Source organism: Numenius arquata, chromosome 2, assembly GCF_964106895.1.
Source record: "Numenius arquata chromosome 2, bNumArq3.hap1.1, whole genome shotgun sequence".
Classification (NCBI taxonomy): Eukaryota; Metazoa; Chordata; class Aves; order Charadriiformes; family Scolopacidae; genus Numenius; species Numenius arquata.
In genome coordinates, this window is record NC_133577.1 from 87,604,604 (window position 1) to 87,626,243 (window position 21,640).

At 37.4% G+C, this 21,640-nt stretch overlaps 1 protein-coding gene across 1 annotated transcript in view; it reads right to left on the reverse strand.

The window, feature by feature from the left end:
* The window catches only part of TMTC2 (transmembrane O-mannosyltransferase targeting cadherins 2), a 255,407-nt gene that overhangs the window by 62,266 nt on the left and 171,501 nt on the right, over window positions 1-21,640 (reverse strand). Inside the window, exons 5-7 of the mRNA XM_074168501.1 lie at window positions 13,340-13,425; window positions 12,306-12,490; window positions 10,511-10,589 (exon numbers count right to left, since the gene is read on the reverse strand). Coding sequence (XP_074024602.1) covers window positions 10,511-10,589; window positions 12,306-12,490; window positions 13,340-13,425 — 350 coding nt within the window. The remainder of the gene's footprint in view (window positions 1-10,510; window positions 10,590-12,305; window positions 12,491-13,339; window positions 13,426-21,640) is intronic.

The following is a 21,640-nucleotide window of genomic DNA, read 5'->3' on the forward strand; positions in this document are numbered from 1 at the left end:
CTGGGACGTCAGAGAGCCATATACTGTGGTACAGATAATTGTAGTCTTGAAGTTTCTGAGAAAGAATTTAACATACAAAGCAGCAGCTTCTCAAAGAAGCAAACAATCAAATTTCTCAAAGGTTGGAAATAAGCAATATCAAACAAGTATGTAATGGTGAAGAGCAGCAGCTTTCAGATTAATAGCCTGCATATACACAGCCCATTCATGAGGGCCTTAGATATAAATGTGCCCTTGCCCAAGCCAATGACAGACTGAAAATGGCTACAGGAGAACCAGGTTTTCATAATGTCACCAGCTGATTAATTCCAAATAAATGGCTAACTATCATCCCAAAATTATGAAGTCATAGTTTATCCAGTGCCACCACTGGAAGATCAAGAGAGGACTACAGCTGACCAAAGTAGAGGTCAGCTAAGCCTGTTTCCAGGTGAGTCACTGCCCGCAGGTCTGCATTACGTGGAAATTAATAGCTTTAAGGGCATCATGGAGAGAGAGACAGACCAATGTTCTTTATTCAGGTTTGAAGCCAACTACCATAACCCCGAAACTCAGGGAAAAAAGTGCCACATACACGCTCAAAAAAGTAAAATAGAAGGAACTCTTACCATGGGAGCTACTTTATCTTGAGTATATACAGGGGCTATGGAGGATTTTCTTGATTAAAAAAAAAGTCTAGGTCCAGGTAGAATTTTTTTTTTTTTTTTTTTTTTGCTATCTTTGTCACCAGAGGATAGGGATCCCACGCAAAAAGTGCCACAAAAGTTTGAGGTTCAGGAGTTAGGGTGCAGTGCATGCAAACTGACCTAACCACAGCCTGCAAATAAAAACTGTGATGTAGAGTCAGAAGTCACACTGAGCCAAAGCTAAGGGAAGCCAACATGATCTTTTATGAGCAGATAGAGTTTTTCCAAAAAGGGGTGCAAGCCTGTAAATCTAACAGACCAGGATTTCTAATTCAAGATTATACAGAGCATTCTGTACTCATGCACTGGTCTCTGGTATCTGATTACATACACAGAAGTAGCTGAAGTTTCAGTCCCAGAAGTACTCAAGTCATTCTATTGCTGTTTAGGGCCAAACTAAAAGAACAATTTAAAAAGAAAACAACAACCCAAGCCAAATAAAAAAAAAAAAAATCCAAACAGGAAAGAAACCCCCAAAGAACACAAACATTCCCCAAAACCTATGATAAAATTCAGGGATATCAACTTCGCATGCATTTTTTTTTCACCATGTCAGCACTCACAAATAAGTGACGTAACATTATACCTTGTTATGCACAAAACAAAGTCATGAAATCAAGTGTTGAAAGGATGGAAGAAGCCAGAAGTCAAGCTATATGCTCCCCTCAACTCCTCTCCCTAACTATACACTTTATGGCAGAATGTTTAATTATTTGATTGCATACTATTTTTCCCACAGGCCCCTGCTTCATTTAGCATATAGGAAATGAGGAATCCATATTGCCTTTTTCTTTTCTTTAAATGGAAAATTCCAGCCCTTGGCAAAGTTTCAAACAATTAACAACAAGATCCTTTAAAAAGTAATGTAAGCAGCCATAAGAGATGGAGTTATCTGCTGGTAGTATATGCTGACTGCACTGCCAACTTTCAAAAAGATCCAAGGTTCTAATCTATTTTCCATGATGGATTCTGATATAAGAAGAGATTAACATCTTCAGAGAACTGGCAAATTCCATTTTTAATAGGTTTTAAGAGCTCAACTACTTTACAAGCTAACCTCCTTAAACTTTGAGGGTATTTCTGAGTGGCACATCTAGAAATGAAGCTACAATATGTCAATCTAAATGTCAAACTGTAGAGAAAGGAATTTTATTCCCCTGAAAACTTTACAGGGAATTCACTATGGCTGAACATTTTTTTTTCTGAAGAGTGTTTTCTGCCCATAAGCCCCATATCATCAAGAATTGCTATATTATAAGCAATTAGAGCATGTCATTACTACAGAAGGAAGCACTGTTAGGGTGTCTGATTCTAAATGATTTACAGTGACACCCCTATCTAAAAAGAAATCAAAGTCAGTTGAAAACTAACAAAGGCTCTGCTACTGCCATACTCAAAGACAAGGATAAAATCAAACATCTGTTAATTGAAGTGTTAGACTGATGAAATTTTAATAAAAGTCATTCCAGCTTAAGATAGTTTTTCAACAAAACGAGAGAAAACATGTAGGGATTGACTTCTGTCATTCAGGATGCATTTGTGTATTGGAGTGTCTGAGATTAAAATGAAAAAAACAGTATTGGTCATTTAAATCCTGTATTTTTATAAACTTACAACGTGAATGATTTAGTCATTAGGAATATTACACAGTGTCCACTGGCAGAAAATATACAAACCAGTGGTACACGTGAGCAGGTTTCTTTATTTACTTTAGCAATTATTTAATTTGTAAAACCTTTCAAAACTCATGTTAAAAATCTGAAAGGTCACACACATGCACAATTTATTAATAAAACTTGTCTGATCTATAAAGTTCAAGAGAGCTGCATTCTACTTTTCTATTAAGGGTAACAACAACAGAGAAAGAAACTCATGGCAGTGGAAACCTTAAGACATAAATTGACAGTTATTTCAGTTCCCTAATCCATACCAACATACAGCCACGTGCAGCATTGCCTGCACAATCAGTGGTGGCAAGAAATTCAACAGCTAATTAGAGTAAAGGGAGACAAATGAGTCATTCAAAAATGTTTCAATTTTTACAGTTCAGCTAACATTTTCTGTTATTTATGAGCCAATTTCTTAGCCTATTCCAGAAGGAGGAACACAGAATATTTAATTGTAACTCTCATTTCCTGGTGTAGTACAAGAAAACACATTAATATGCAACTGAAACACTATAAAAAGGAGTGTATACATAGTTCATGAACACTTCATGACAAAGGAATGAGGAATGAGCTACCTTTTCACTAGACTTACACCACTAAAATCCTAGTACTCAAGTGGATTTTCTTTGCCATAGAGATAGATCAGTTGCAAGACTACCATTCTCCAAAGCAGTATTTCCTCTTATTTCCTCAGAATCTTTGGGATTGAAAAATAATCTTTCAAAATAAACAAACAAACAAACAAACCCAACAAACTAAAACAACAAAACCATCTCTATTTAAATAATGCCAAGACAAATAAAGAGTAATTAAGGAATGACAACAATCATATTAAACATTAAATATTTATATTAAATGGTATTACTAATAAAGGATCACCTTGCTAGCAGCTATTTTCCTTGAAAGGCTAACTTTATACTCCATAATTAAGTGGAATATGAGCTTAATACAAATCCTCAAAAAAAATGTAGTAAAAAGTTAGGATTTTCTAATACATATCACACATTATTAAAAAGCAAAATTAGGTACCATTTACATGAATATATGTTATATGGTTCTAGATTAAACTCTCATCTGCTGTTTTCAGATTTGTTTTGTTTCCGATGCATGTTGTCATACCAAGCAAAGGCCATCTCCTTGTAGGAGCACGTTAGATTTATCTATGAGCAAATACAATGACACTATGGGTATAATAGCACTGTGCCTCTATAGATGGCATGTATCTATACTTTCAGATTAAAAACACATGTCCCTCCTGTGGTCCTCCTCTTAGGATCCTAAAAGATACTATTGAAAAGACCACTGAAAAATTATCTCTGTAAAGGAGACAATGCAGGGTAAGTCTGCCCTGGATCATCCTTGTATATGTTCATTTTCTGCCACTCAAATTGCTGGATGGTAATAATATAATATAGGAAATATAGAATTTGGCATTGACAAAAGCAGAAGTCAAAACAAAAAGGAAGATGGAGATGCACTTTGAAAAGGAAAATATCTAATATATACATTCACTCAGGAATTAAATTTCATTTTTCCATCATTTCTTTGAATTGGGAACATAAACAGGTTGCCTTAGAAAATGATGGAGAGGTGTGCATCCCTATGCACCCCAATACCACAAGAGGGTTGTGTCTTTCATAATGCAACTGTGTAGCCTCATTGTGCAAACCAAGGCTGCAGATGCATTTAGCACAAATGCCCTTCCCTAGATATATAACTTCCTTCTTTCTTCCCTTAGGTACCAGTGCATACAATAACATCATAAATCTAGAAGCATAGTTTGATGTTATACTATACTGATGTTTAAGATATACTGCAAAAGATTAACAGTCTTGGTGATAAATATGCAGTGCATGCACATCTTCTGTGAAACCGCTGAAGCATGTGAACCTAATGAGCATCAAGTTCTGCATAGACTAAGCATATTCTGTTTGTGTTTTTTTCCTTTTACAGAAAAATCTTCTTGAAGATTTTAAGGAATGTATTGTATTTTAAGAGGACTTTTGATGGATGGGAGTCAATCCACATTTACTTTGGTTGAGCAGATTCTTACAGGACGCAATTAGCCAAAGCAAAGCCTTTGATCTGATTTAATTAGACCACTAAGCTACTTTTGAAAGAAAATACCTAAGTGGAAAACAGATATATATGAAAGGCAAAATAAAATCAGTTGCAGCGTGGAACAGCATGGACTTTGTACAACACGAAACAGCTGTGCAAAGTCTTCCAGTGAAAGAAGTATATTGACACAAATAGAAGCATTGAGCTCACCTGAGATAAATAATCACATTTTCATTTTCCAACAGATGTGCAACCAGCAGCAAATCATAAGGGCACAAACTAAGAATTCATAACTGAAAAAGGGTTTGTACTCTTTTCTTGCCCTTCACTTTATTTACACACCTTTTAAGGATTATTCTTTTTGTCAGTAAAATATAGACATTATGCCAGTATAGGCTTTTTTAAAAACTCTTAATAGAGGCATTTTCCATTAGAATCATGCCTAACTGGGATCACTGTAGTCTAATTTCAGTATTGGACCATATTTTTGGTCTACAAACATTATGATTATACTTATTTTCATACAAAACCCCATATGTTTAAAATACAAATGCATTTCAGGCTTACACTCTTAGCTTTTTCAGAATTCTGCCTAAGAAAATGCAAGCATTTCACATGAAATTATAGATCAGTAGTCCAAACAGATAAAACTAAGAAAATCTGAGAATCTGGAAAAAAACACCCAGGTCTCAAACATTGCATCCACTACCCCCCTCAGCAATCCACTGCTGTAACCTTCATACCCAGCTTGAATGCCTCAAACAAAATAAAGTGAAAAAACAGGAGACATTGCAATCAGCCCAGAGATTTATACTCAGCTTTGGACAGCAGATATAAACTACCATAAAAGTCTGAGAGGGGGAAGAGTTAAAGTAGTAGAATGGAAGCAGGGAGGGGGAGAGAAAGAAGCACAACCTTTTATTCCCATCACTGTTGGAGTGGACTCCATTCTAATTTCCCTAGAACATATAATAAAATACATGTATGAAAGAAACAAATCCTTTTCTTGAGCCAAGCTAGTTTTAAAACAAAATAAGTTTGTAATGTACATTTAGTAAGAAATTACCAGTAAAGCTTCATGAGATGCATAGGAAGCACACTGATGACTGGAGCTCAGATAAGTGCAGCTCCCATGCTCTGCATAAATTATGATGTGGGATATGTATTTCACAACTTAATCATCTTTGTCTCTTAAAAAGTAAGTCTTGCACAGCATGAACTGTAAAACTACACCAGCAAAAGTGTTTCTTGGAGTTCTAAACAATGTTTAAAAGTAATTCAATAAAAAAGCATTTAATGGGAGCAAGGAGCAAATGGGATAGGAGCCTTAACAATATTAACAGGTTTGTACAAACAGCCACAGCCACCCAAAAGCATAATCAAATAAAGCGATAGTTATGTTATAATCATCAACACAGAAAGTCTCTCTGCATGCTAAGCTTTTGTACTTACGATGCAAACCCTTGCACCAGATGTAAAATCTGGCTCCCCTTTCCTGTTCTGTACCTGGCTGCCACTTGCGTATGATTTGTTTTCTGTCCATGTACAATGTAGCAGATTAGCAAGGAGAAATCTAAACTCTAATCTGTGTATCATTAACTGTATTCACTCCTGCAATGTTAGCTTCTTTTGTAACTTAAATTTCTCATCAAAAATGTTTGTAAGGCTTTGCATTAAATGCATTTGAAAACAGACATTCAGATGTCAGTTGGCAAGGGCAGATGGAGTGTGATCAAGACATTTGTCTTTATGACAGTACCTTGCCAACCTAAACCCGAACAATGCCACCCCAACATCTTTCTTGTTACTGTTCGGTATTAAAATAAAGCCTCTATGGTCCACCTCACACCACTTAACTGGCAAGAGTATGAATTACTGTAGCAGGTGGGTCAGTGTGGTTTTAAAAGCAATGTAATACAATCAACTGTACAATATCAGATTTCAAGGAACGCAAAAGACATCTAGAGCAGAGGCTGATCCTTAAGTAATCCTAATATTGGCATTAAAGTGTTCAAGATCCCACAGGGACCATTTTATCTTTTGACCCCAGGTTTTAATTGAAACTTTAAACAAAATATATTACCTATTTAATGCAGCTGAGCTGGACTCTGGCTTTTGTAGTGCATGTTGCCATGCCAAGCAAATTAATCTGTGTAACCTTAGCATGTACTTTTTAATTTACATCAAAGAAATATGACATAGAGAAAATAAATACCAAGCCAACCCTATACAGCTTGTTGAATAATTATTTTGATTCTAGTTTTAGAGTTTTAATTTTTAGCTGTTTTGGGTTCTTTTAAGAAAAAAAAAAAAATGAAAAGGTTTTACTTCTTGGTACAAAGCCAGAGAAACATATGGTTTCCTTAGCTGAGTTGTTGCACACCTGGCAAAATAAATCACAGCAACAGGAGACCAAAATCTACCCTGCAACTTTTCATATGCACAAACTTAGAACATCTGATGATGGTCTTCTGGCCTCGCCTTTTGTACCATGAATAAAATGCAAAGTCAAATGGGTGGCTTGCTTCTTGAGGCCCAATACTACTTCTTCCTCTAAGAGGCAAGTTAGAGTTTTAAAGGATGAGAGCCAGCTGGGCAAGCTGGCGTACTGGAGGAATGAGTCATTGGCCCTGTCAGAGCAAAAGGCCAATAGAAGCAAGCACAGGAAAAGAAGTGTAACACAAACAGGGAAAGCAGGTGGTGTAAAGGCTTAACACTGCTGGAGTGCTAATGCTACTGCACTGGGAGCACTGAGTTCAAACCCTAATTCAGTTTAAACAGTTCGTCTCCTGTTTATTCTCTTTTGAGTATGTCATGTACATCATACGTGGAAAAAAGCCTCCAGAAAATCTTCAATGAAATGATTGAGTAATTATTAAAAATTAGAGGAAGCATTGTTTTCTTACATCACATGCCAATATGTAACACTGAACCAAGATGAGCGATTGCCAGAGACTCAGAATACATCAATCACAATGACAACTGCGGCAGGTAATCCTCAAACTGTAGCTATTCTTGGATTTAATGATGAGCCGTGAAGTCTTTTTCCACACATAGAGAGACAGGGAAGGACCCTTCCTTCCTGAGCAGCTGGGGAGCAGTCCCCAGTTTCTCCCCCTTCCTCCCCAGCAGTGAGCACACAGTGAGCTTGCACAGCTCAGAGTTAGGTTCATGCAGTTCCAAGCACACGATACAGGACTGGCCTATTTCAGTTCCTCCAGCCTCCCTTTTAAAGGCAAGAAGTAGGCAGACAAGTTTATGTAATGCTGTTTATCAAAGAACGTGTTATAGTGAATATGTTTAAAATTTTATCTTGAACATCAAAACAGAAATAAACAATCCAGTTGGCCTTCGGGTGCCCAATGAAAGCGTATGAGCTGCAGAGCGGATGCGCTCCTGATAATGGATGCGGTTCCCTTGTTCTCCTGTCACACCCAATGCAAAGAGATGACTGAATAGGTGTTTAGGATTTATCTCACCCCAGTTGAGCTACCAAGTCTAAGCTAGTCATCTCAGCTCCTTTTACAGGAGAAGTGTGCTTGCAGGGGATTATTTGTATTATCTAAAATAGATGTCTATGTCAGATGGGCTTAATTACTCCCCAGAAATATCTTTTTCTTTCCACGCTATAAAGCGAGCTTATCTGCTACCAAGTTCTGTCTTGTCATCTAACCTTTACACTATTACAGGTAGGAGAGACTAACTGCAGTCACGTATACTCATGTAGACACGTCCAGGACAGCTTTAAATGAATCAGTCTGAGTCCTGCTGTTAATAGAGCTGCACTGCATTCAATTCAAGTCACTACCGGGCTCTTTACGTAGCCTCTTGGATTGCCTTTGCAGCAGGGCCAACAAGCCACACCTCTGCAACGAATGCGAAGCAAGTTCTGGTTTCCCTGCAACAGCTGCCATCACAACAGCAAACAAAATACAAATATATGCTACATTAATAGGTTGTACTTTACAGAGCTCCATAATAGCCTGTTGCTCTTCGTGATAGGATGAAAGGGGCTAAGGTAATCTTGGTTGACCCTAACTTGTCATGCCACTAGGACATCCATGAAGTGCCGGTGGCTGCCTAAAGGAAACAGAAGCCAGGGTATGGGCTAAGCAGTGGAGGGAGGAAGTGTAGCAGCAGCCAAGCCCAGGCAAAGGACTGAGCTGGCCTTTGTGTTCACTATCGCTTTGTGAGTTAATAAATGCAAATCCCAGGAACAGAGTGAACTTGGACGTCATGGACTGTGCTTATAAAGGAAGCTGAGAAAGGCCTCCTGAACCTAAAAAAGTAACCAATGGGCAAAAAAGTAAAAACCTAAAGAATTTTACAGGTCATAGTGGTTTTTAAAGGGAGCATCTATTCACGAGAAAAGAAAAAGGGTGGAACAGGCCTGCTTTGTGATGGAACAACCACCATGCTAAAGACAGTATTGGTTTACTTTCTCCGATTTCTGTACTTCTGAAAAGTACTTTTATTAGAATTACAATATATATACATATGTCTGCACTAAAAAGGGCTGCCAAACTTCAGAGGGCTTGCTGGAGCACTGCAGTACTTCAGCAATCACTATATGACACCAATAGTAAGCAGAGGCTTAATCCATGGAGTGGTGACTGTTGATAACCCCACCAAAATTTATCAGTAAATGCTGATAAATAAAACTAACTAAACAATAGTTCAGCTAAGACTCCCTATGAACAAAAGTACATGCAATAATCAACTTGTCCATTTTAGGGATTTTAGCCATTTGCATTAATCTGATAATGCTCAGCATTCAGGGAGAAGTAACGCTCCATTGAACTGTATGAACTGTTAAGGAAGTGGTTTTTGCTATTATTTACATTAGATACTTTGTCACTGTGACAAGAGAAGTACTCAATTCAGCATTTACAGAGATTTGCAAACATGTAGCATCAGTTACAACTACAATTTTAGAATATTTTTTGCCTATGTCCAAGTACTTGTAAGGAGCTAATAAAAGATGCCTTTCCTAATTAAGTAGAGTGATGCCTCCTTTCAACAACTGCATCAAACCAATTGGTATCAACCAATACATTCCCTTATATTTTAGGCGTTGAGACAGTGTAAAAAAAAGGCACAAAACACCACAAGCTTCCTGTTGATCCTAATTGTTTCTACATATATTTTTAATTGCTCTATTTTGAACTACATTAAAGGCATCTTACATGCTTTTCTGTCCCAGACAGGAGCTCACAGAGTCTACTGGGCCAGACACTGAGGTTGCTTAGCAGAAACACATGCCCTTTCAGAGAGAATTCCACTTAAAAGCATCTCTGGAACAACGACGAACCTGCCCTCTTGTTTACAGATCTGAATACTATAAATAATGATTCATATTATCTTTCTTTTATCTGTTTAATGTATCCTGTATAAAAATGTGATGAAGAACACGAGCAGTTAAAGTTTAAGAACAAAACACACCTCAGCTAAATTAAATGTTTCTTGCAGTACTCAAGAGACTCTGCTAAAATTCTGAAGAACAGATAGCCTGGTCCTGGAAGAAGAATTTTCTCATTGTAGATGTTGAACTAACAGTACATCAGCTGGGAAATAAGTTTTTGGCACAACCTGCAAAAAAATCCAACTATCTCTGTGGGCCTCTTTAGACATCTTGTTGGTTTAGAAGGAAATTTAACATCCAACACCCACACTAAATTTTACGTTATAATCAATCTCACTCCATTTTCTATGAAGAAAATACAATTTCTTCTTAGTTTCAAAGATGACTAAAGTGGAGATTAAAAAAATGTGTATGAATTGCATGAGGTCTCCAAGATAGCAGATGATAGATTCTGGAGGCAGAGAAAAAGACCATGCATGCTACATGTACAAGTGCTGCATGGACACTCTTAAAGATATCAAGTATCTAAGAGTCTCATCATTTATTGTACCTTATCCAGACTTGCAGTTGCTGGGATTTAAGCTCTGAACCTGATTTAGCTCGTATCTACTGAAGGCAATTATTTCTGTTTTTATTAGCTAATTCATTTGAGAACCAGTTGCCTAGCTAAGCTCTTTTGTTTCACCCTGTCCTACGCCTCAAGTATCTTTCTGCAGCACTAAAAATGTACTTACCCATCATGTTGTATAAGCTCTGTGGTGCAAACTGCCTTGGCATTTTCTGTATTGCTTCTTTGTAAACCATAAGGGCATCCTGAAAAGAAACACATAAGTGGGACAAATCATTAGTAAAGCACCAATTTCAAAAGCAGTCTTTTCACATATAAAGTAAAACCAAACTATCTTCCTTCCCCAAACAAAAGGTGCAGAGAGAAAGGAAACACATTGGTGTCATAAATATCACAGAAAGTTCACATTTCTCATTTACAGAAGTTTTACCAAATTCAGTGAAGCTTATTGGCAAGAGACCAAATTAGCTCCAATATTGCAATTCTTTTTTCCAGGTGGAAATAAAAGGAACTTTTTTTTTAAACCCCTCAATGACTCATGAGTTTATAAACGTATATAAAATTCTATAGGCTGTCAGAGAATATGATACAATATCAAACTGCAAAGGACTTTCTGATGATTAAGCTACAGTAAGTGACCTAAAAATAAAGAAATCATTGTCTACTGCCAAGTAATAAAAAAAACATAATCCTCACAACTAAAGTCTGCTCCACAGAAAGAGTGAGATGGACTATAGTGTCAAGAATGCTAAAATTGGATTCCCTTCACAAATGTGCTGTGCCTTGAATTACTTGATTACACATTTATGATTCATTCAGCACTTAGTATGCTTACTGGTCAGTCTGTTAGCTCTGCATCATTTTCTACATCATCTCATCGAATACTCGCAGCTTGTGAAGGCTGAAATATGCTTGAAAAAAAATCTAAGTGTATGATCAAATCAAGGCTGGGTCAGACTGCAATGACCACCAGGCAGAAATCTGATGGTTTATATTCTTAAAACCACTTGCACCTCCCAGGCATTGCATTCCAACTCTACACTCTGTCAGCCATGCAGACAACATGCTGCTGTTCTCTTATCTTTATGGATGTATTAGCGTCTGTGTCTGTGTTTTAACCAATTAGTAACTGCCATCTGACAGAGCTGGATTCAGCAGACAGATGACAGAGAATCCATAGAGCTTGTGCATGGCTAATCTTAAACAGCTGAGGTAACTGCCATGGTCAGGAAGAGTTATATGGATCAAAACCATGTGTAACTCCTGTTCTGAAGTATGTGTGGCAATGCAAAGAGAGAATGACTTTCTTTCAAATACTGCTAAAGGTCAAAACTCAAGCGAATGTCCAGTTTTAGTAATTTCATCAAGGAGAATAGAGAGGAATCACAACAGTCACATTCGCACACATAAATGAGATGGGATGGGTTTGGTGCAGTGTACTGTTACATTAAAAATATCCAAACCACTTCAGCACTTCAGTCAAATTATCTGAAAATAGCATATAACGGGATGTTTTTAATCAATGAAGTTTTGAATTGTTCCACCTAGGTCATATTTTTGGAGACTCAAAAGCAAACATAATTGCATTTTTTTCAACTAAAGACAGACTTACTCTATTTTGAATTAAAAAGCTAGTACACTTTAGGTTGACTGGTCTGTAATCAGGCTATATCCTTTGCATACCAGCTATGGAGACAAAGCCAAAAAGAATGAATTAACACATATCAGATGTCACCATTGCTAATGTTGATTCTGATGTCAGAATATTGCACTACTAATTAACATTGTCACACCTGTGACTGTAGAGAATAAATGTTCTCTGTAGAGAATGTTAATCTTGATTTGGTGAAATTTAATCAATTTGTGCCTGTCATGTACTTTGAAAGCCTGGATGGAAGCAACAGTTATTATTTACATATGAAGGTGTTATCATGATATTGTAGACAAATATGGAGTCTTACCTCATAGTGTCCTTGTTCATGAAAAAGTTTTCCTAAGTTATAGAGACAGCTAGTAACAGAGCTTTTATGAGCATGAGGATCTTTCAAATTTTCATCAGGGATCTCTGAACACTTCAGAAAAGTCCTCCTGGCTTCTTCTGTCTTCCCTTGGTTCATCAGGATAATACCAGTATTTAAATAGGCAGCTGTGAAGAGGGAAAAAATGTTATATTTTAACAGGGTTCCATTATGTTCTATCTAACCTTTGTTTTAATTCAAAGTAATATCTAAAAGACATCCCATGGTTATCTAATTTGGCTTTCATATAATATAGATCAATCACTGGTGTAAAGGGGAACATATAAAAAGTAAAAGTTCAGAGAGAAGAAAAGGAGAAAGTGGCCACAAAGACTGAGGAAGGAGGGAAAGGTGCTCCATTTTGTTCCTCTTATTAATACTGTATCAAGCATATAGTGTCCTTGTTTGAAATGTTAGAAAAATAGATACATATGTTTATACGTATATACCTGTACATGTATATATGCATATATAGAAGATTCAATACTTAAGCTACAAAAAATTCAGCAATCTTAAAAAGCACCCACTTAATTTTGGAACCGATGACGGGAAACATCCTATGGGTTATTTCCGATTTCCCCCAGGCAAGAAAGGGAAAATGAAAGGACTTCAAAAATATTTGTATTATTCACCCACACCACACACCATAAAAGTCAGGAACTGACTGTAAGAAACAGAAAACAGGAGCCTGAAAACTTGGGTGATAGCATCTATGGCTCACCACCCCAGACCAGAAGGATTTTAGGTTCTGCCAGCACTGCCCAGTGTTAAATCATTATCTGCTTCTTCCCTGCACAACATTAAGTGTAGTTGTTGCCTAATAAACACTTGCTTTCAACTGAAAAGTGCACTATTTCACCTTTTCCTTTCCAAATGAAAAACTTCTGAAAAAAAAGAAAGTGTTATCAAAGAGCAGGAAGATTTCCTTAAAAAACAATAGTTGATGTTATGCAAGCTTGTACAGTTGAAATACTTACAAGCTAGTGTGGGTCTGCTACCAATCGCCAGTTTATAGTAATGCAATGCCTCTGAAAATCTGCTGTTTTCCTGAAGTAGTAATCCTCTGCGTAAGGACAAAAGAAAAAAAAAAAAAGAGAGAGAGAGGAATGTTACTGCAAAGAGTAGTTTCTAAATAAATATTAAAACTAAAATGAAGTTAAGAAAGAAAAATATGCTGACTGGTGTTTCACAAATGTAACAACTCGGCACGTTACTAACAATTCAGTGGGAAAATTATTTTGTCTGAAAACGGGATTAATTCACAGACATCAGGTACATCCATACGGCTTTAACAAAGCACATGTTAAATGCAATAGTTTTGGCATCCTCGGAAACCAGAAGACTCATTTACTCAGTTGAGAAAACAGTAGACTTTGAGATATTTTAAAGCAGATGGAGTACGGTGGAGCAATTTGCAACTAAGTCATTCATGTTTAGCCTGGTCTTTTCTTGACTTGAAATAAGCAGCTCTTTTTTAAATGCACAATAAGGTTAATCACCTAACACTTCACATGTACTACCTTAACCAGTCCTTGTTGAGCAATTTCACTAGATTATTCACCATACGACTAAGCATCTACATCAGTTCCATTTTTTCCTGTCTTCTTGGTGCTCCGAACATATTTAATAACTGAAGAGGTATCTGAAGTGGTACAAAAATCGATGCCGAATACTTCCAGTTCTCAGTTAGTTTCATAGTCCATGAACTTTGATTAAAGCTTTTAAGACAGGCATTCTTCTGAATTATAAATTACACCTGATACACATTCTGAATTATAAATTTCTGAGAAATAAGTGATCTGGACACCATTGACATAAATTCACAATTGTATGCTTAAATGAATGCTCAAAGCACTACAGTTCCCGAAGTTTTAGGAGACTGAAAAAAGCACATGCAAATGTATTAAAAACACAAAGATTCAAAAACCCTTAAAAATCAGTAATTTCAGAGTGCAGACTCAGACCTTATTATCCAGGGGTAGATGCCCCTCTTTATACACCTCAAAGTACCCACAAAAAAATAAATGTAGCTATTTCTTTTAGAAGGCAGGGTTATTATATCTACTTGTAGTTTCCCTAACCTACAGCAGTTTTGTCGCCTTCTGCTATGCATTTATCTGCTGATAGCGTTTCGATCTGCAAAGAGGTTGGACTTTTTCCATCTCCAGTCTCTAATCAGAGATTTTTTTTCACTCCATATTCTCAAGAAAACTTTTTCAATTAAACCAGTAGACTTTGGGGGAAGAAAAGAGTAGGGCAGTTAGTTAAAGAAGTAACACTATGTTATTTGCTTCCTGTCGCTGAGTTAGGATTTAGAACGGAAGGACATATCCTCTTTTTTTCTGTACTATCTCTCCATCAGCACCATGTGGCCTTGCTTTCGAAACTGTCTCTCAACTAACTATTACTATTTAGGTAGTAAATCACTTTTAATATTAACAGAACCTACATTCAGTTGGTACTTGCAGTAATGTGACCAATGAGGGAACACTATTCAGGATACTTTTTGGCATGACACCAAGGTTTTTAACTACTGTCAAGTGTCTCGCAGGTGGCAAGATGTACGATCATCAGGATAGAAATAACATTTTCTAAATTTTCTAGAATCTGGATTTTGTTTGCTTTAGAAAAATGCATAGACTGCAATTACTCCACAGAAATGTATTATTATTATTATTATTATTATGGTATTTTGATCCAGTTTTCTACTGATAGCAGTAGAATTAACATAAAAATAAATAAGTTGCATGGTCTGACATTTAAGCTGCTTCTTACTATTCAAAAAACAAAACCACAATTTTGGGACAAATTTATCAAAGAAATTCCATTCTTATTTTAGTTCTGGAACAAACAATTTCACCTATTAAGAGAAGTAATGCAGTAATTGGTCAACTTGAACAAAATAAATTACTTTGGTAAGTGTATGACATTTGTGCTTTTTGGATTAAAAGAACATTTATTTATAATTATTACCAAATTAATCTTTTGTGTTCACTACATGTACTACTACTGGCACTCTTGATTAATTACTTGATACTTTAAGGTGGGGGTTTTTTTCTACTCCTCTTCCAGAAGACTTTTTTTTTGCTTTTAAAAGTTGTTCCATTAATAGACATTCTCATGCACACAGCTTTATATATATATATATATCCGTAAATATATATATAAAAAACCAAGCTGCTCAGATGCAAGACTGAGTGCTGAATTCCAGCAAATAATTAGTGTTCCATTTCTATTTGTTATGAGGTTTGGTAGAAGAAAAAGAAGAAAAAAAAAAAGGATATAATCTAAATAAACCTTGACAAGGCATGGAACTGCCTCTTCTCCTTGTGAAATTGGTCCTGATTGATCGCTGGTTTTCCCTGTGGCTTCTGACAGTACAAAAATTACTAGATTTATGAGTCTCTAGTTCTAGTTTCAGATTAAACAAAGTCAGGAAAAGGCTTAAAGGAAAATTAAAAAAGAATATTTTTAGTTGAATGCAATTAACACTTAGGGGAGTATGCTTCTGAGAGATAACTGGCTTGGATGTTCACCTACGAAGGGATAAATAGTTATGTAAATAGATAAAAAGTTAAAATTATGAATGTTGCATTAAACTGGAAAAGCATTCCTGAATTTACAGTGAATATTAGATGAGTTTAAAGAGCAGATATATTTTACTTCCAAGATGAAAAAATCAGATCCTCTCTAGCTCTAAGCTCAAACAAAATGCAGGCATATAAATAGGCTCACCAGCCTCTATCCAATTACTCACAAGATGCAACTAAAACCGAAACTATACACTTCAAATTTAGTTACTGTCAAAATTAATACTGCCTGTGAAATGCCTTACTTCTCTTTTTAGAGCATGTATTATAATCCTGGTCTCTAACTCCATTATTGGTCACTATTACTTCCACAGGTCTACTGTCTCATTTACCACACAGAAGGAATATAATGAGCAATAGTTCAATATTTGCTTTTGTCTCCATTTTCTACAAGTAAAACACCGCCATCTTCCTTTAAATATTTACCTTTTGAGTAAAACACAAAATAAGCACCAGGATCAGATGACAAACTATTGTTTATTTCAAAATTAGTTCAAGAAAGTCTGCAAGTCCTCAGGTCCTATATTTGTCTTTCCATTGCTGCATTTCACAGCATCTAAGCCTTTCCCAAGACAAAAATCATGCTGATTTTCAGCTAGGCATTACATCTGAGAGACAGCCCCTGGGTTCTGAGAAATAGCGTAGTTCAGCCTTGCTACTGCATTGCTAAATCACTGGACGTGGTCAGCAGAGACAGCAAGGCGGGTTGAAGGAACAACAGCCCAAGGGAAGGGCTCTGGGAGCAGAGCAGACATCTCCTTCCCAAGGCTCTCTGCCAGATGATCCAGCAATGCCGAGTTCAGGCAGCAAACCTCAGGGTTGCCTCTGAAAGTGCTTGGCCCTGAAAGTTTTTCACCACTGAAAACTTTCAGACTTGAGTGAGTAATATCTGAAGGGAACATGTTCTTCACTACATGGTTGCAAAGAGGTCATTAGAGCAAATACTACCAAAAGGGTCTGTTCAGGACTTGAAGTTCTTTCCAAAGAAACTGAGAGGATGAACTCAATTACCTTTGCAGTCTGTTAAGTTATAGTAACAACTCTTCAACAAGCTTCAACTGGAAGTTTGATTATATATTCTTTCCTTCTCCTCCAGAAAAAGGACAAGTTATTTTGCCGCAGAAACACTTTCTTTTTCATTAGAGTTTTATTTAGAGTCTCTTTCACTTCAGAACGGAGGCCAAAGCCATGAGAGGAAAGTTCAATATGTCTTATTCAATATGCCTCATGTCTTATTTTCACATGCTTTAGAATTTACTGTATTCCAGCTAGAGAATTTTCATCAGATACTCAAAGTTACTTCAAAATCACTAAAAATAAAACTGAAGTGTTTTTACAAAGATATATTAAGGGCAAAATTCAAAATACAACTTTTCTATGCCAATTCAACTAGAGAATTGCAAATTGTCCTTCAAGCAAACTGACCATGGTTATACAGAAAGAAGTTGTAGTGTCATAAGATGGGAACTAATAGCTGCATGATTACTATAGCTTGCAAGAAATGAGCTGACTAGCTATAGAATAGAAAAGCATGGACAGAGGTAAATGAAGTGAAATCCATGGGAGATAACAATGAAAGTCTGTGACCTCCTTGAAGTTCTTAGCATCTGTTGTTTAGCCCCATTTTAATAGTTCCAATTCCTCCCTTCCTTCCTTAGACAACCCATTTCCCTCCAATTGATTGCTAGGGTTGAAGCCAGCAACTGGCAATGGCAAATGGAGTCTGTGCTTCCTTGTCTACTGGCTCTCAAACCTTTTAGACAAAACCTGGTTCCTTTCCATTCACCTGGACAGAAGTGATAACATACTAATGGTGAGTCTGTAAAAAATGGTAAACTCTTTCTAAAAAAGGTTTGGTGCATGCATATTTCCATCTTTTTTTTTTTTTGGGGGGGGGGGGGGGGGAAGACTAAATGTTTAGCCAAAACTTTCCAATTTGGCTAGCAAATTGATCTAATTGCAGAATCAAACAGTTTAAAGTTTGATTGTCATGCCTATTACAATGCTTTATTACACTGAAGATAGCTTTAAAAAGTTCAGGGTGCATTTGTAAAGCTCAACAAATACATAGTTCTATTCCATTTCCTTTTAAAGGAGACAGTTTATTTTCATCTCACATTGCCACTTCCTTTGTCTTTTCCCTGTATAGTAAATATAGGCAAAAAAAAGTTTACTCTGAATGACCAATTTCTAGATGCAGACGAATAATGTCCCTCAGCTGAAGCTCACACCTTGCAGGCACTGTCAAGTCTTCAGTAATCCACCACCTCCAGTGGTCTCTATAAGGAAGTTCCTTCTTGTGGTGGACTGACCCTGGCTGGATGCCAGCTGCCCACCAAAGCCACTCTATCGCCCCCCTTCCTCAGCTGAACAGGAGGAGAGAAAAATATAATGAAAAGCTCATGGGTCAAGATAAGGACAGGGAGATCACTCAGCAATTACTGTCAAGGGCAAAACAGACTCAAGTTGGGGAAAATTAATTTAATTTATTACCTTTCAAATCAGAGTAGAGTAATGTCAAATAAAAACTAAATCTTAAAACACCTTTCTCCCATCCCTCCTTTCTTCCTGGGCTCAAATTTACTCCTGATTGTCTCCTCCCCCCGAGAGACACAGTGGGACAGGGAACAGGGATTCTGGTCAGTTCATCACACCTTGTTTCTGCTGCTCCTTCCTCCTCAGGGGAAGGACTAGTAACACTCTTCCCCTTCTCCCAAGGGAGACAGTTCTCCACGAACTTCTCCAATACGAATCATTCCAGTGTGCAGTCCTTCACAAACAGACCGCTCCAGCATGGGTCCACCACAGGGTCACAAGTCCTGCCAGCAAACCTGCTCCAGTGTGGGCTCCTCTCTCCATGGGGCCACAGCTCCTGTCAGAAGCCTGCTCCAGAATGGGCTCTCCACAGAGTCACAGCCTCCTTCAGGTATCCACCTGCTCCAGCATGGGGTCCTCCACAGGCTGCAGGTGGATATCTGTTCCACCGTGGACCTCCATGGGCTTCAGGGGAACAGCCTGCCTCACCACAGTCTTCACCACAGGCTGCAGGGGAATCTCTGCTCCAGAGCCTGGAGCACCTCCTCCCCCTCCTTCTTCACTGATCTTGGTGTCTGCAGAATTGTTTCTCTATCTCCTCTCTCCTGGTTTCCTTCGCTCAGGCGTTTTTCTCCCTTTTTAAATACGTTATCGCAGAGGTGATATCACTGTCGCTGATGGGCTCGGCCTTGGCTAGCAGCGGGTCCATCTTGGAGCCGGCTGGCATTGGCTCTGTTGGACATGGGGGAAACTTCCAGCAGCTTCTCACAGAAGCCACTTCTGTAGCCCCCAACTACCAAACACCTTGCCACGCAAACCCAATACACTCCTATAGCCAGCAGTGAATCTGTTCTTGACATAGCTTTCACCTTCTTTGTTTACACTTGAAAACGATAACTGCTCTTTGGAGATCGCTGGCAGAGGGGAGGAGGAGGGGACAGAAAGAAGATAAAAGCAGGGATACAGTGCAAAGTACTGAACATAAGCCAGTGGTGGAGCAAAGCAATTGGCACACACTGAGTACATACCTATCTATCTTTTGTAGTTACAGAGACACAAAGACTTCCTTCTTCCTTACACAAGGATGAACAAAGGAAAGTACGTCCTCGAAATAAGGATGCTTGATACAGAGGAGTAAGCTCAAGTGATTAACTTGGATGAAGAGCTTAAAATCTTCTGGCAATTTTTAATAAACTTTCTACAGTTGCTAAGAATACCAAGCTAAATAAACAAAAAAAGCATAACACCAAAATGTCCCCAAAAAACTGAAACACGGGAGCTTCAAGTTTGTAGTTCTAAAACACTTTTTTTCCTCCAGTCCACCTCCCAGTTGTAAGGCAGATAAATTAAAATGTTAATTGAAACATGCAACTTCCATTCAAAGAAAGTTTGGAAATTTTGGGAAAATGTGAAGTCTATCGGAGGGAGGGTGGGGAGTAAGTCGGTGGCTCCTTTAGCCTAGTAAGACAAGTACTGTGGAAGAATAAAATTTCTCTCCAGAAACACACATGGATGAAATTACGTGGAAAAGAAAAAGCTACTTAAACCACAGGACACAAAGTAAACGGTTATAAATTTTCCATGAATTAATTTAGGATTAATTAGGAGACAAGTTCTAACTATCACAGTAGCAAGATTCGGGAACAACCTTACAACAGGATTTTTTTTTGCCTGCATTGCTTCTAGCTAATTTTACAGTGAAGTGTGAATCATTTATGAAATGGAGGATATGTGCTGACTGCTTGAAAGAGTAGCAGACTTCACCCAGTTGCTTCGGAAGTGTCTCAGAATCCTGTTTGTCTAATAGAAAAAAAAATAAAAAGAAGAAAAAAATGAAAAGCAAGTTCTGGCTATCTAGAAATTATGCACATCACTTCTACAGCTAGAATTGCTCATTCAAATATGTGCAGGAAAACATTCCCCCAGATGAGTTCTTTGCAACCATCCTGAATTCTTTAAGCTGCCAACTTTTTACCTATCTTGCTTGACCGAAAACTTGAAAAATCTTCCTGTCTTCTTTCTCTGGCGTAGTTTTGACCTAAAGTCACTTAATACTAATGGCACAAAACTGTTCTCGGGGACTGGAAAGCAGTCACAAAATATACACAGGCAGTAGAAATTCTACTGTTTTTTTCAAGTTACACATTAATTTAATCCTGTTGCAGTCCTATTAAAGCCAGCTGGTCTACTTATAAAGCAAACTCCTCCTCGGTGACTATAGTTGGCATAAATTGACCAAATATAATACATAGGGACCATAACTGTCAAAGTGAACATGTATGTTAGTGAAATATTTATAAAATTTTCAAGCCAGGTACAATATTGAAATAGTTTAATCAATTTTGTTTACTGGTTGATAACAGCTAGTACAGGGCCTGATAGCTATTATTTTACCATGAATCCAGTTCATCCATGCCTCAAGCTACGTTCATCCCATTGAGGTGGGATCATCTACAAAGAACTATATTTACTTAAGTGCTACGCTGGCAAAGAAAGAAATGGAAGAAAATTGTCTTTTATTCCCCACACAGATGTGTCTCCAGACACGCAAGAAGAGAGGACGTGCTTTGCCTAAGGCAACACTTTCACTGTCATTTGCAAAACTTGTGGGTAGAAAGACAGGTACGCGTGCTACAGTGGTCCAGTACATGAAACCATTAAGTTTAGTCTTTAATTAAGTCTTTTTGTTTTGTTTTGTTTTTAATGTAAGCCATTTAGCTACTCAACCAAATGAGTGCTAACCTTTTGTAAGCGCCTAGAACTAGGTTTCATTAACAAGAAACCAAATCATTAAGAAACAGTACAAACAGGGAACATGTTTAATGTTTTCCAATAACATCCTGTTAGCAAATATGTAAATGGAACATAAATCCTACTTCTCTAATCAATAAGAACCCAAACATACCCAGTAGGCACTATCACAAAATGACTATTCCCTTTGCAGAACTCACTAAGCACAGCCATCCATAACCTCATTAGTAAAAAAAAATCAAAATAAAAAAATCACCACCAAAACAACCACTAGTCTTTCAGATGGCACAGTCAAAACTCTGTCATGTTCTCCTAGTTCCATGCAAGACCTTTCCAAATGCAAGCAAATTGGGTGGCAAGTATAGTCCTGTTCTTTTCTCTCTTACTGGGACAGTTCAGTTG